Below are 14,534 nucleotides of genomic sequence, written 5' to 3'. Positions count from 1 at the left end.
CTCAAATTAAAAAAAAAAAATTAAAAATGATATTAGTTTTATACCGCCTTTATATATTACATAGGGACACAAACCTTGTGAACCTTCCACTGCCCTTCAATCTCTGGCTTTGGTTGACGCCCCATCTATCCTCGGACACTCCTCCCTTTACAATTTGGTTGAAATATAACTCGGGGTGTGAGACTGCTGGCTGATCAGTCACTGAGAGGCCACTCAACCTAGAAAGACAGGTAAATTTGTTCCCAGGGGGTGAGTCTTGACCAACTGGAAACAAAAACAGAAGGAAGCTAGACAGATAAATTATCCCTTTTTTCTTTCTCATGTGCAGTTTCTCCTGGAAAACCTTTAAAAAAAAAACCCCACATGCAAGTGACCGACTAGGTCTCTTCCCAGCTCCAGGTGAAACAGCGGCCAGGGATGGAATGTACTACATCTCCCTCTGCCTTACTTCCTTCTCTCCATCCCTTTCACTACCCTGGACTTGCACTTTCCAAACAAAACGTTAGCTGCTTAATTGGGTTCTGCTTCCCAGAAGATGTGGGCTAAAATACACACCTTATCTTCCGTTGATCCTCACAAGCTACAACCCTGTGATGTAATTAAAAAGCTACTAGGAATAAATTAAGAACTATTAGCATCCCTATTTTATAAATGAAGAAACTGAGGCTCAACTAAGAACCTTTCCTGTAGAGCAAGGCTTTCTGCTTACGTACCATACCAATTAGTCACAAATTCTGCCAATTTTACTCCCTAATAAACACTTCCCATATCTGCCTCTCCTCACCATCCTACCACTAACCCAAATAGTAGTCAGCATTTTAAAAAACCAGGGTCTGAGATGATCTCACTTAAACCGTTACCAACTCTGTGCAGTAGATGTCATTTTTATTCTACACACAGGAAAACTGAGACATCAAAAAGGTTTCTTAAAATTTACCCAGGTCTCACAAATACCAAGTGGTACCACTCGAATGAACCCAGGCTGTCTGATTTCAAACCCTATGCTCCTGACTCGTCATCGATTGTCACCTGGCTTAGTTAAACCATAAATCAGATCACATCATGCCCTAGCTGAAATCTCCCAATGGTTTCCCATTAGTTAGAAGGAATTCAATTTTTTTTCAAGGCCTGACGTAAGCCATCCCCTGCCACACCTCTGACTTCATCTCTTGCCATGCTTCCTTTGCTCACTATGCTATAATCCGCATCGAGTGCCCCCCATCTGCCAGCCATTGCTTTCAGGCGTCCTCAAACTACGGCCCGCCGGGTGCCGCTGCCTGTCCTGCTTAGCAGCCGACTCGTCCCGGGCCCACAGTGCGCATAGGAATTTGTTCATAGTTTTTTTTTTTAAACTATAGTCCGGCCCTCCAACGGTCTGAGGGACAGTGAACTGGCCCCCTGTTTAAAAAGTTTGAGGACCCCTGCTTTAGGTGCTGGTGAACGAGCACAGCTAACACAGACAAAGCCTCTTTCCCCAAGAGGTCTTTGAACACAATTCCCCATTTGTTTCTCCCTCTACCTGGATCATCCTTTCCCCTTCTGGCTGGCTCTTTCTCTTTAGGGTCTCTGTTCAAAGGTGATCTCTAAGGGAGCCCTTCCTTCTCTAACCAATCTATTCAAAGTAGAGTCTTGCTCTCAGTTATCCTCCATCCTCTTACTCATTTTTCTTTTCTTCACAATATTTATCACAACTTAAAGTTATAATTATTTATTTTGTTTAAGTGAATATGTCTTTCTTACTACCTTATAAGCTCCACGAGAACAAAGACTTTGCAGTGCCTCCCAGAGCAGGCCATTGGTGAGAATTGAATAATATCATATTAACTGGTCTTAGATCGTCTCTAGCCAGTCTTGGAATCTACCCTATACCACAGCCAGTGTGATCTGGTCACTTACCTTCTTAAATCTCTCTAGATCCTATGGGCTTCTTTTCTTACCAGAGATGAAGAGCGTATCAACTAGATTTCTGAATGACGAGCGTGTTCACCAGACAGAGAAGAGAAAGCAGGGCGTTACCGCTCAGAAGCTCAAAAGAACACAATGCTTTCCAAGAGAGTAATTTCAGATGTGAAGAGCTAGATTTGCTGATATAAAAACATCCACTAAAAACAGTTTGTGAAGAGCCTTACAAATGACATCACTAGTGAGGTTTCGATGCACACAAAAAATGGTACTGTCTTAGCAAGTTTATAGGTAGAGGAGTGGTATGATCCAATTAGTGTTTTAGAAATAAAATGAAAAGGCAGCCCTGGCTGGTGTTGTTAAGTGGTTAGAGCATCGGCCCCAATATGGAAGGATCTTGGGTTTGATTCCCGGTCAAGGGCATGTAACTGGTTTTGGGTTCGCTCCTTGCTCCCAGACAGGGTGCATGCAGGAGGCAATGATGTGTCTCTCTCACATCGAAGTTTCTCTCTCTCTTTCCCCCTCCCTCCGATCCCTTCCACTCTCTCTGAAAAGAAATGTTGTTGAGGATTGACTACAACAACACAAAATTTTTAATGAAAAGATGGCAGTGAGAAGAACAGACTAGATAGGAAGAAACAAACATCAGTCAAGAGGTTTCTTAATGTGAAACAGATCACATAAAGAGATAAAGGCCAGAATCTCAGAAGCTGAAACGGGGGTGGAGAGGAGGAACAGAGATATTCAAGCGAGCCACACTAAACACTCATTTACTTAATATAAATCCAACCTCATTATCAAGGTAGGAAGTTTCCTACATCACGGCCTACAAACTTAAACCAATCAAAGCAACAACTCCCTAATCATTTAGAAACTTATCCCCTTTTTTTAAAATAATATATTTTTATTGGTTTCAGAGAGGAAGGGAGAGGGAGAGATAGAAACATCAATGAGAGTCCTTGATCAGCTGCCTCCAGCACACTCCCTACCAGGGACCTAGCCCACAACCCAGGCATGTGCCCTTGACCGGAATTGAACCTGGGACCCTTCAGTCCACAGGCTGACACTCTATCCACTGAGCCAAACCGGCTAGGACAGGAACTTATTCTTCAATTATACATATTATATATAAAAAGCCAAGGGCCATCATGACCGAAACAACCGGATGGACAACCGAACACAGGCTGCGTGGGGTGACAAGGCTGGCAGGGGGCTTAGTGAGGGACCACCAGACGACTGAACAGCAGGCTGTATGGGGAGACCAGGTCAGCAGGAGGGTTAGTGAAGGATGACCAAACAACTGAACAGCAGGCTCTATGGGGCAATCAGGCCAGTGGGGGGGGGGGGGGGGGAGGAGGGGTAGTTGGGGGCGACCAGGCCTGTGGCGGGGGGGGGGACGGACAGTTGGGGGCAACCAGGCCAGTGGGGGGGTGGCAGTTAGGGGCAACCATGCTGGCAGAGGGGGGTAGTTGGGGGCGACCAGGCCGGCAGGGGGGGAAGTAAGGGGTGACCAGGCCGGTGGGGGGGGGGCAGTAAGGGGCAACCAGGCCAGTGGGGGGGAGCAGTTGGGGGAGACCAGGCCGGCAGAGGGGGGCAGTTGGGGGTGACCAGACCAGCAGGGGGGGGCAGTTAGGGGTGATCAGGCAGGCAGGCGAGCAGTTAGGAGCCAGTGGTCCCAGATTGTGAGAGGGATCCTGGATTGGAGAGGGTACAGGCTGGGCTGAGGGGAGTCCCCCCCCCCCCCGCACGGATTTAGTGCACTGGGCCTCTAGTACATATTATATATCTCTTCACAGATGGAAGTGCCATTATAACTGGTCTATCTTTAGCAGACTAAATAATAGGTTCTCCTCAAAAGCAGGGACTATGCCATATCCATTTCTTCAATAGCTAAGGCAGCACCTGGCACTCATGAAAGAATGAATGAACAAGTAGAAGAATGCTTTATGACTGAGATTGGACTTGAAAAGTAGATGAGCTTTAGGCCTAAAATGGTCATTCCAGGAAGTGCTATGGTATGGGTTATTAGGTATGGTAAACCTGGGAAACAGAGACACTGTCCTAAATTAAGAAGACAGATGTTGGGCCCCTTGGTCCAGCCGTGGACAGGTTATGCTGTTCCCTGCCTGAAACATTCTCCCCATCCACACATCGCTATTTCCTATGGCTCACTCCTTCATTTCATTCAGCTGTCTGCTCAACTATCACCTCATCAGACGCTTTCCCTGAACCAGCCTACTTAAAATTCGATAGTACACTCTATTATCCTCACTTTCTAAACCTTTTCTCTGTTGTTATTTTAGTAGATTACCGAAGAGATCCTCTAACGGTTTTATTTACTTGTACCTGTCTGAGGATGGACTCACTTTATTTCAAATTAAGTATATCTGTCAATTATTAAGATCAGGACCTACTAAAACCTACAGCACATTGAGATTTTCTTTTCCTTTAAAAATTAATTTCACGGGGAAGTCTAAGTGCTGACCCACCTCTAACTCCTCTCACTTAAGTTCCTTCCAACAAAACCTGGATGCCACAGAGATCACTAAGTTCTTACTGGAATCATAGGTCGCCACACCGTCTCAGAGGTAGGCAGGGAAGAATTTTATATTCCTTAATGGAGAATATTCTAGGAATGGGGCAATATTTCAACAAAATCGAGATTAAAGTAAGCACAAGGAACTAAGGGAAAACAGGTTCTAAATGCAAGATGTTCGCACAGACCAGAGTGGCACACTATAATTTCAAGTGTACTTAAATTTAAGTGCCTTAAACACAGTTCATTACATAGGACGTCGCTGACCAGAGGCAGACTGATGCGGCCAAAAGAACGCCCAGGTGAGTCTTAGCTGAGCCAGGGGGTCATTGAGGCAGCTGTGTGTTCCGGGAAGAATTTCCCTGCTCTGCCTTCACACTGGGAAGTCGAAAAGTATATGAAACAGCTATATAAATTTAGGCTTTTTTAGCAGAGATATTCTGGAGGAGCGGGGGGCGGCGGGGGGGCGCAAAGGCAGTCAGTAGTGACTTCAAGCTGTACTTGGGTGAAAAAACTATTGGACCTGGAGCCCAAAGACTCACGTGAGCGAGGGCTGTGGGAAGGGAGGGGGGAGAGAAATGCACGCCCCAATTAAAGTCGCCCTTGAGTTCTAACCCACTATTCCCCACTGGGGGCCCCGCGGCCTCAGCGCGCAAGGTCTGCACCCCCCCGCGTGTCCCGCCGTCTCAGCGCGCAGGGCGCGGGCGCCTCACCTGCAGGCTTGTCTGCAGCCATCTTCCCGCCTCGGCTCGGGGTCTTCCCTGCAGGTGGCGTGGCCTCGACTCCAGCTGCCCGCCGGCCGCAATCCTGCAACTCTGAGGGTGACTCTGTGCCCACCTCGGCTCTGGGCGCCTGAGTTCCGGCCTGGACGGGAGGGTAGACCGCGGGCTGAGGAAGTGACGAAGGCTAGTTCGCGTCGTCTAGCAACAGCAGCGGCATCTCCGCCCTGGCGGCTACACTGCATCCTGCCATGTACAGCCTCCGCCCGGCGGAGTCCCGGCCACGCTACTTCCGGGGGCGTTGGCGGCGTGGGAACTGCGGTGGCCCCGCCCCGCGCTGGCGCCCCACCTCCTGCGGCGTCTGTGCGCGCGCGCGCGTGCCTCGGAGCGTGTGCTGGGGAGGCTGGACAGGGTCTGCGCGCGAGTGGCTTCCTTTTGCTCATCCTGGTTAAAATACGTAAGGGTCAGAGCTCTTGTCCTTCGTTTTACATAAAATCACTATAACCGTACCTGACTTTATGTGCTAAGCATTGAACCCTGCACTTGACCTTACTTGCTCATTGATTTCCCACGACTCTGTAAAGAAAGCACTATTGTGGTTTCCGTTTAAACAAAACATTTTATTTTAGAAAAGTTTTAGACTTACAGAAAAGTTGCAAAGATGGCACATAGAATTCCTGTATACACCTCACCTAGAGTGCCCTGTTGTGGACATCTTAATTATTAAGTTACTATGGTACATCCATCACACCCAAGAAAACACCTTGATTGGTACATTACTATTAACTAAATCCAACACTTTTTTTAGGTTTTGCCATTTTTCCTTTTCTGTTCCAGGAATGGGATACCTAGCACATTACATTTATTTGTCATGTCTTCTTAGGCTATTCTTTTTTAATACTTTGTCTCAACTTTTTAATTGAGGTGTAATTGACATACAACATTATATCAGTTCCAGGAGTACAACATAATGCTTTGATATTTATTGCAAAATGATCACCACAATAAGTCCAGTTAACATCTGTCACCATACATAGTTGTAAATAATTTTTTCTTGTAATGAGAAAAAAATTTTAATATATTTTTATTGATTTCAGAGAGGAAGGGAGAGGGAGAGAAACATCAATGATGAGAAAGAATCATTGATCAGCTGCCTCCTGCATGCCCCACACTGGGGATGGAGCTTGCAACCTGGGCATATGCCCTGACCAGGAATCCAACTGTGACTTTCTGGTTCATAGGTTGATGCTCAACCACTGAGCCATGCCAGCCAGGCTAGAAAACTTTTTAATGAGAACTTTTTCTGTTGTTGTTAATCCTCACAGGGATTTTTTTCCCATTGATTTTTAGAGAGAGTGGAAGGGAGGGGGAGAGACAGAGAGAGAAACATTGATTGGTTTCCTCCCACAGGCATGTGCCCTTGATCAGAAGTGAACCCGTGACCCTCCAGTGGGTAGGCCAGCACTCTATCCACTGAACCAAAATGGCTAGGGCTTATTATGAGAACTTTTAGCAACTTTTTCTCTTAGCAACTTTCAAATATGCAGTAGAGTATTATTAACTATAGTCACCATGCTGTACATTATCTCCCATGACTTATTTATTAACTGAAGGTTTATACCTTTTGATCTCCTTCACCCAAGTTTGCTCCTTCACCTCCCACCCCCACTTCTGGCAACCACTAACCTGTTCTCTGTTTTTATGAGCTCTTTTTTTAAAATTATTTTTTAAAGATTCCACATATAAGTGAGATCATATAGTATTTGTCTTTCTCTGCCTGACATACTTCACTTAGCATAATACTCTCAAGGTCTGTCCATGTTGTCGCAAAGACATCACCTTTGTCCCTCGTCCCCTTCCTGCTTTGGATATGGTCAGGCAAGGGCATGATGCTCAGAGCTTGGGCCCATCAAGGGAAGACAAAAAGAATTCCAGGGATGTCAAACTGCAACCTGACATTGTTAAGTCACTGATCCAACAATGGAACCCCCTGCCTGCAGATTTCTCATCAGTGAGATAATTAATGCCTATATTATTTGCGACTTCAGGACCTTTGGCAGTGCAGTATCTCTTCACATGGTGTGCCACTGTTGTCACAAGAAACCCATTCTGCAGGTTTTAATTCTGGCACTTTCTAGATCTTGCCAGAAGATGTCCCAAAGGCAGGTTTTTAGATGAAGTTCGCAAATACAGAGGGAATGACAAGTACACCACCACAACAATCATCTGACAGACAGTGATTGTGAAATGCTATGGGTTGTGAGAAGCCTTGCCAATTTCGGAGATGAAAGAAAGATTGTGTTTTAAAATCAGTGAAATGTGGTGAATCTTTCCTAGAAGCCTTTCACCAAAATTTCCCCTTAGTTCTCATTGTGGAATTAGTTGCCTGCCCACCACTGGGAAGTTACTGGCAAAAACAATGAAGTCATTTCCAATTTTCATTTTACAAACATGGCTGCAGAGCTCACTCTTGAACATGCGTACAGTTAAATGAGTTTCTTTAGAATAATGTTGTACCCATATTTTTGGGGGGTGAATTTAATTATGAAACTTTCCAAAATACTCAAAAGTAAAAAGCATAACAAACTCCATGTGTCCATCCCCTTGTTTCATTTTACCATATACTAGTACTTCTTTCATCTATCCTTTCCTCCTCGTTATGTTTTTTTTAAAAAATATATATATATATTTTATTGATGTTTTACAGAGAGGAAGGGAGAGGGAGAGAGAGTTAGAAACATCGACGAGAGAGAAACATCGATCAGCTGCCTCCTGCACACTCCCTACTGGGGATGTGCCCGCAACCAAGGTACATGCCCTTAACCGGAATCGAACCTGGGACCCTTCAGTCCGCAGGTCGACACTCTACCCACTGAGCCAAACCAGTTAGGGCTTCCTTGTTATGTTTTGCTATTGGAGTGTTTTAAAGCAAATCCCAGACATCATATAATTCACCTCTAAACACTTCAGTATGCAACTCAAGAAGAAAAATCCAAATATTTTCTTGCTTGACCACAATGCCATGCATGATCACATCTAACAAAATTAAAAATATTTCTTTAATATGCAATTACCAAGCCATACTCAAATTTCCTCTATTATATGATTTTTTGTAATTTCTGTTAAGATCATTTTGATTGTTATGTCTCGTGTATTTCTTATAAGCCTTTTAACTCTCACATTTCTCTTAATCTAAAACAGCCCCCTCCCCTTTTATTATTTCTTTCATTGACTTGATGAAATTAGGATCCAATATAAGATCCCTCCTTTGAGATCTGGTATGTTTCCTTGTGGATTGCATCCTTTATGCTCCCTATTTCCTGTGGACCACAGGTCAGCTCTAAAGGCTTGATTATGTTATGATTCAAACATTTTTTTCCCCTGAGAATCCTTCCTAGGAGGTGCTTTCTTCCTTGGTGTACTTTTTGCATCTGCATCAGAAGGTACATAGTGTTGGTTGTCTCACTTTTTGTGACATTAGGACTGATCCTTGCCTCCAGATAGTGACAGCCTGATTTTTATACATTTCCTATCAGCCTTTCTCCTAGTGGTTTTAGAAGCATTAATGACCACTGCCCGAATCACTAATAATTGAAATAATTTTCTAATTTGGACACTTTTGCATTTGTTAACTAGAATCAGGGCTGAGTGCCTTCTTACATTTTACACTTTAGGCACCCACTCACCTTTACCTTACTCCCGGCCCGAGGCAGAATTCTTCTGTACTGAAGATCTTTCCCTTTTCCATAGGGATATTTGGTTACACTGAAATTCAGTTTACTCCAGAAAGGCAGGATGAATGTTTAGTTCTTTCCCTATGATTACCAATTTTCAGAGGAATAAGTTTGATGTTCCAGAAACCTGCAGGATTATTTCCTTTCTGAAAAATTATCTGAATGCATGGCTTTTTATATATTCAACTAGAGGCCCGATGCACAAATTGGTGCACCAATAGGGTCCCTCGGCCTGGCCTGCGGGATCGGGCCTAAACCGGCTCTCGGATATCCTCCAAGGGGTCCTGGTTGCGAGAGGGTGCAGGCCAGGCCCAGGGACCCCACCGGTGCATGATCGGGGCGGGGAGGGATGCGGGAGGTTGACTAGCAGGGGAGGGAGCGCGGGGGTGGGGGGGTTCCAGGGCTTGTCTGACCTGTCTTGCTCAGTCCCGATCAGCAAGACCCCAGCAGCAAGCTAATCTACTGGTCAGTGCATCTGCCCCCTGGTGGTCAGTACACATCATAGCGACTGGTCAGCCAGTTAACTGTCTGCCCCCTGGTGGTCAGTGCACATCATAGCGAGCGTTTGAGTGGTCTTAGCATATCATTAGCATATTACGCTTTGATTGGTTGAACAGCCCACTGGTCAACCAGACACTTAGCATATTAGGCTTTTAATATATAGGATGTTTTAGCCAATTGCAGTTCTTCATCTTTTTGAAATTAAAATTATTCCATGTGTGTCTTTAGGAGCACACAATCCTAATGATTGTTATTATAATTTTACCATGCTGTTAATCCCTTAATTTAGCTGTTGTTGTTGTTGATGTGTTTGAGATATATTCTCATGTTCACCAGTTTCTTTGCTCATCCTCCCTTCTTTTTTAAAAAATAGCTATATTGAGACAGAATTAATGTACCATACAATTCACCCATTTAAAGTGTACAGTTTGGTGAGTTTTAGTATATTCACAAAGTTGTGCAACCATCACCACTAACTCCAGAACATTTTCATCACACCCAATAGAAACCCTGTACCCATTAGCAATCATTTCCCATTCCTCCTAACTCCCAGCCCCTGGCAATCACTAATCTGCTTTCTGTCTCAAAGTGACCATTTGAGGATCTGTTTATTCTGGATATCTTATATAAAGAGAATCATCATAAAATGTGTACCTTTTGTGATTGGCTTTTTTTCACTTAGCATAGCATCTTCAAGGTTCATCCATGTTGTAGCATGTCATAGATGTCTTTCAGATTGTTCATGGCAAACATATCTATAATAATAAAAGTGTAATATGCAAATCGACCAAATGGCTGAACAGTGGAATGACCGTCTTGACGTCCTTCCGGACCACCTTCGGGATGAAGCCGGAGCTGCAAGGGCTGAGGCAGCCGCCAGGGCTGCGAAAGCCTACTCTTGCACGCATTTTGTGCATAGGGCCTCTACTAGTAATATAATAGATTTTTAAAAATTTATCATTATTGTTGAAAGTATTACAGATGACCCCCTTTTTTCCCTCCATTGACCTGCTCCACCCCACACCTGTCCCCCACCTGGGGCCTTCACCATACTATTGTCTATGTCCATGGATTATGCATATATGCAAATAAATTCTTTAGTTAATCTCTCCCCATCCACTCACCCCCCCCCCCATTCCTGTAACCTCGATGAACTGGTTATTAGTTCTAATGTTTTTCCAGTTAATCCCTTAGGATTGTGGATACTCCAGGTAATTAAAAGGCGTTCTCTCTTATGGTGATTTTTCTTTCCAGAACCTGCTGTCTCTCATTCCAGTCCAGCCTTCTTTGGGAAATCCCAGTTTATTAGGCAGGTCTGTACCTGTAAATCCAACTGTGAATTGTTTCAAGTTCTTTTTGTGTTTAGGGCTTCTGGGCCATTGCAAATTAAGAGGTGAAGTTAAGCAACTGTTTTAAATGTCCCTGCATTATCAATGATAGTTAAGAAGTTCTTTGAACGTATTCCAACTGAGAGGAGGCTGGTCTGCCCAAGGCACATGGGAATTTTCTAGGAGCCTCATTTTCTCACCGACTGCATGTCAGCTGTATTGATGAATGTCTTAGTTGGCTCCAACTGAAGGAAAGCCAAGCCCAATTACCCCACTGGGTAAATCAAACAGGTGTTACATACCTAGGGGAACCAGAAGGAAATGAGCAGAGTCAGAAAACAGCATAATGATCAGCAGCATTTTTTTTGGATGGAGTAAAATGCTAGCTTCAGTACCGAAAAAATCTCACACAGGGTCGTGTGTGCTAGTGGTGGGGGTGAGTTGTAGATGGAAATATCTCCGTAAAATTGGGTCACATTGGGCCTTTAGGAAGCTCAACTCTTCCTCCTAGGCCCAGCCCTCTGTGTGTCTATGTCAGCCAGGACATAAGCTGGGCCAGTGATCCTCATCAAACCTGGGGTTAAACAATATGCAACAGTACTATCGGGCACCATTCAAGTACCCTCAGCATGAACAGTCTTCATTCATCACCCTCTCTGATGTCAGGTAAATCCAGCCTGGTCCAAAACATTCCTGAACTCAGAGCTGGGGACCGAGAACAAGGCTCAGTGCCCTGGAGCCTCTGGATCATCCAACAGATCCTTAGACCAGACGAACAGTTTAGCTGCATGTATCTAGTGTCAAAACATAGAATCATCTTTCACCATCCATATTTAGGAAATGCCTCTCACGACCTCTGCCGGTTTCCATTGCTACCACCTGTCCCAAGACCTCATCATACTAAGCTTCAAAAGTGGCCTCAGAAATGCCCTTCACGGTCCCTGGTTCTATACCATTCTCACACATGTGGCTTGCACTACCGATGTATTGGACAGCGTCAATTTAGACCTCTGTGACTTTGCTTGTATTACACCTCTAACTTGAAAACAGAAATTTACCATTGACCAGTAGGTGGCACCCTGTCACAAATTATACTATATTGAGGGTAGGCTCATTATGACAGCTTTCTTTGTTTGAGATTGCCCCATCCACACAGGAAAACGCCCATCTCATGTGTCTCCTCCTCAGGCCAGCCTGTCTAGTCGCAGAACTTTGCCAACAGGGAGTATGCCTTCCACCTTTGCCCTTCCATTTATCAATAAGACGGAAGGGAGAACAATGGGATCACAAATCCTTTTCCTTAAGTGGTCCAAGAAGGTCCAGGCCACACTATTTATAGCAGTAATGCAAATGGAAATAAACCGAGATACCTTCTCCTGTGGATTTGATTGTTCTGGCGCCTTGCTACTGTTGAACATCCTGTGGTGATTGCAGCCATCCTATATAATAAAAGGCTAATATGCAAATAGACCAAACGGCGGAACGACCAGTCGCTATGATGTGCACTGACCACCAGGGGGCAGACGCTCAGTGCAGGAGCTGCCCTCTGGTGGTCAGTGCATTCCCACAGCGGGGAGCGCCGCTCAGCCAGAAGCCAGACTCATGGCTGGTGAGGGCAGTGGCGGTGGTGGGATCCTCTCCTGCTTGCATGGCAGTGCTAAGGATGTCCGAGGGCTCCCGGACTGCAAGAGGGCACAGGCTGGGCTGAGGGACTGCCTGCCCGCCGAGTGCATGGATTTCGTGCACCGGGCCTCTAGTATTTCATAAAACTGGATGCAGGTGGACCTTGCTCTATTGCAGCAAACACTGGAAGGTCCTAGCCAACTCTCCCTTCATCTGGTCCCAGTGCACTTGCAAACTGACAAGGCTTGCTATCTGATTTCCTGTCATGGCATTTGGCTTATTTCATGTTCCTACTATTCTTTTTTTTTTTTTTTTTTAATATATTTTATTGATTTTTTTACAGAGAGGAAGGGAGAGGGATAGAGAGTTAGAAACATCGATGAGAGAGAAACATCGATCAGCTGCCTCCTGCACATGCCCCACTGGGGATATGCCCGCAACCAAGGTACATGCCCTTGACCGGAATCGAACCTGGGACCTTTCAGTCCGCAGGCTGATGCTCTATCCACTGAGCCAAACCAGTTAGGGCTCATGTTCCTACTATTCTTGATTCAAAGCATATTTTTTTCTTTATTGCAATATGTGTCAAAGCCTCTGTACTCTACGGGACACTCTGTGAAGGTTGTTGCCCCTGGCAGAATATTATAAGATGTAGAGGATTTTAAAGTAGGGAAAGGGGGATTGACAGTCAGGTTAGTTAGTAAGACACAGCAGCCCTGCTAACTCGTGAGGAAATCCCCTGCTGGTTTGCAGTCTGCTTAGTTCTTTTAAGGAAAAACAGAAAGTGAGAAACTGGCAAGGTGTGAAGAGAGACTTAGTGTTAACCTACTTTGGGCTTGTGGGATTAAAAATAAGGATTTCTTTCCCTTTGACTACCACATATTCTCCTAACAACAGATTGCAGTGGTCATGCTTATGGGATAGATTATAATTGCCATGATCTGAAAGGGAGGATTTATTTGTGTCCTCTACATATATGAAATGGTTGAACAAAAACAACAATAACAGCAACAAAACAATTCTTGCCAACAGGGAGTATGCCTTCCACCTTTGCCCTTTCATTTATCAATAAGACGGAAGGGAGAACAATAGGATCACAAACCTCAGGTTTATCTGTAGATAGCAATTTGTACACACAGTGCAGAAACAACGTAAGGATCTTGCTTTATTCAGAATTTGGCAAATAAAACGGCAGTGACTGAGGTTAACTATGTGAAGTCACTGGGCAAACTAGACTGTCACCTGGACCCAGCATAAGAAGGAAGCTAGCTGGTTGATGATATCAGGAAATGAAAAGCCACAGATCAGTGGGAGGAGGCACAGTCCATGTGGAATAAAGGAACAGAGTGATGAAAGGAGAACATGAGAAGCAAGTGTCCTGAGCCTCACACATGACTGTCCTTCTTAAAGACAAATATATTATGACTGCTATTTTCATCTAGGCCTTCTTTTCTTTATCTGTGAAATAAGAAGGTTCAACTACAGAATGTAGGGGAAAATATGCAAGACACTGAAATGGAGCAAAATGATAACTAGGTGCCTGCAATAGGAAAACAGGCAGAAATTCCAAACACTATCCAAACACTCCTGGGTTATCTGATTCTATGGAGTATCTGTGCCTTTCATTGTCTTGGAGCTCTTTTGTAAGTGTATAGATTGTAGACAACCGATAGCAAAACATTATTCTTGTCCAAAGACATGCAAATACATTTTGATATGTGGAAATGCAATTGAATTCCCTCTCTCCCTGTGTTCTTCTAAATTTGTCATGTGTCATCTGTGTCCGCTTGGGGCTGTCTGTTGACAGAGTAGCTATGATTACCACACTGGGGTAATCTCAACTAAGACCGCATTGCAAGAAATGATGGTGGAGAGAGATTTGGGGTGGGCAGCCTTGAGAGAAAATATACATATGGGAGAAGGAGTTCTGAAGGGGATCTTCACAAATCTGAAATAAATCTTATTCTTTTTTTTTTTTACTGTGATAACCTTAAAAATAAAAAGCCAAAGTGAAAGGCAACAGATCTTTATTTGCCATCAAAGAATAGCTATTTGGGAAGCACTGATTCAGGCAGAAACCCAAATAGAGTTCTAATGATTATGAGGTGCAGGCAAGGAGTATTTATGAAAAAGGGAAGGGAAATAATTCCAGGAGTAGAAGGAAGGAATTTCTATAGGTGCAAATGAGCTA

At 44.4% G+C, this 14,534-nt stretch overlaps 1 protein-coding gene across 4 annotated transcripts in view; it reads right to left on the bottom strand.

Moving 5' to 3' along the window:
* The window catches only part of CNOT10 (CCR4-NOT transcription complex subunit 10), a 109,506-nt gene that overhangs the window by 45,170 nt on the left and 49,802 nt on the right, over positions 1-14,534 (bottom strand). The window contains exons 1-2 of one of the 4 annotated variants that reach the window (XM_080675697.1): positions 5,152-5,420; positions 71-218 (exon numbers count right to left, since the gene is read on the bottom strand). The exons of 2 other annotated variants lie outside the window; for them this stretch is intronic. In XM_080675697.1, the coding sequence (XP_080531823.1) occupies positions 71-218; positions 5,152-5,402 (399 nt within the window). In that variant the 5' untranslated portion in view covers positions 5,403-5,420. Of the gene's footprint in view, positions 1-70; positions 219-5,151; positions 5,602-14,534 lie in introns of those variants that run through there. One more of the 4 variants, XM_080675696.1, reaches the window with a different exon arrangement.

This window comes from Plecotus auritus (assembly GCF_963455305.1).
Source record: "Plecotus auritus genome assembly, chromosome: 6".
Classification (NCBI taxonomy): Eukaryota; Metazoa; Chordata; class Mammalia; order Chiroptera; family Vespertilionidae; genus Plecotus; species Plecotus auritus.
This window is presented reverse-complemented; position numbering and strand designations above follow the sequence as displayed.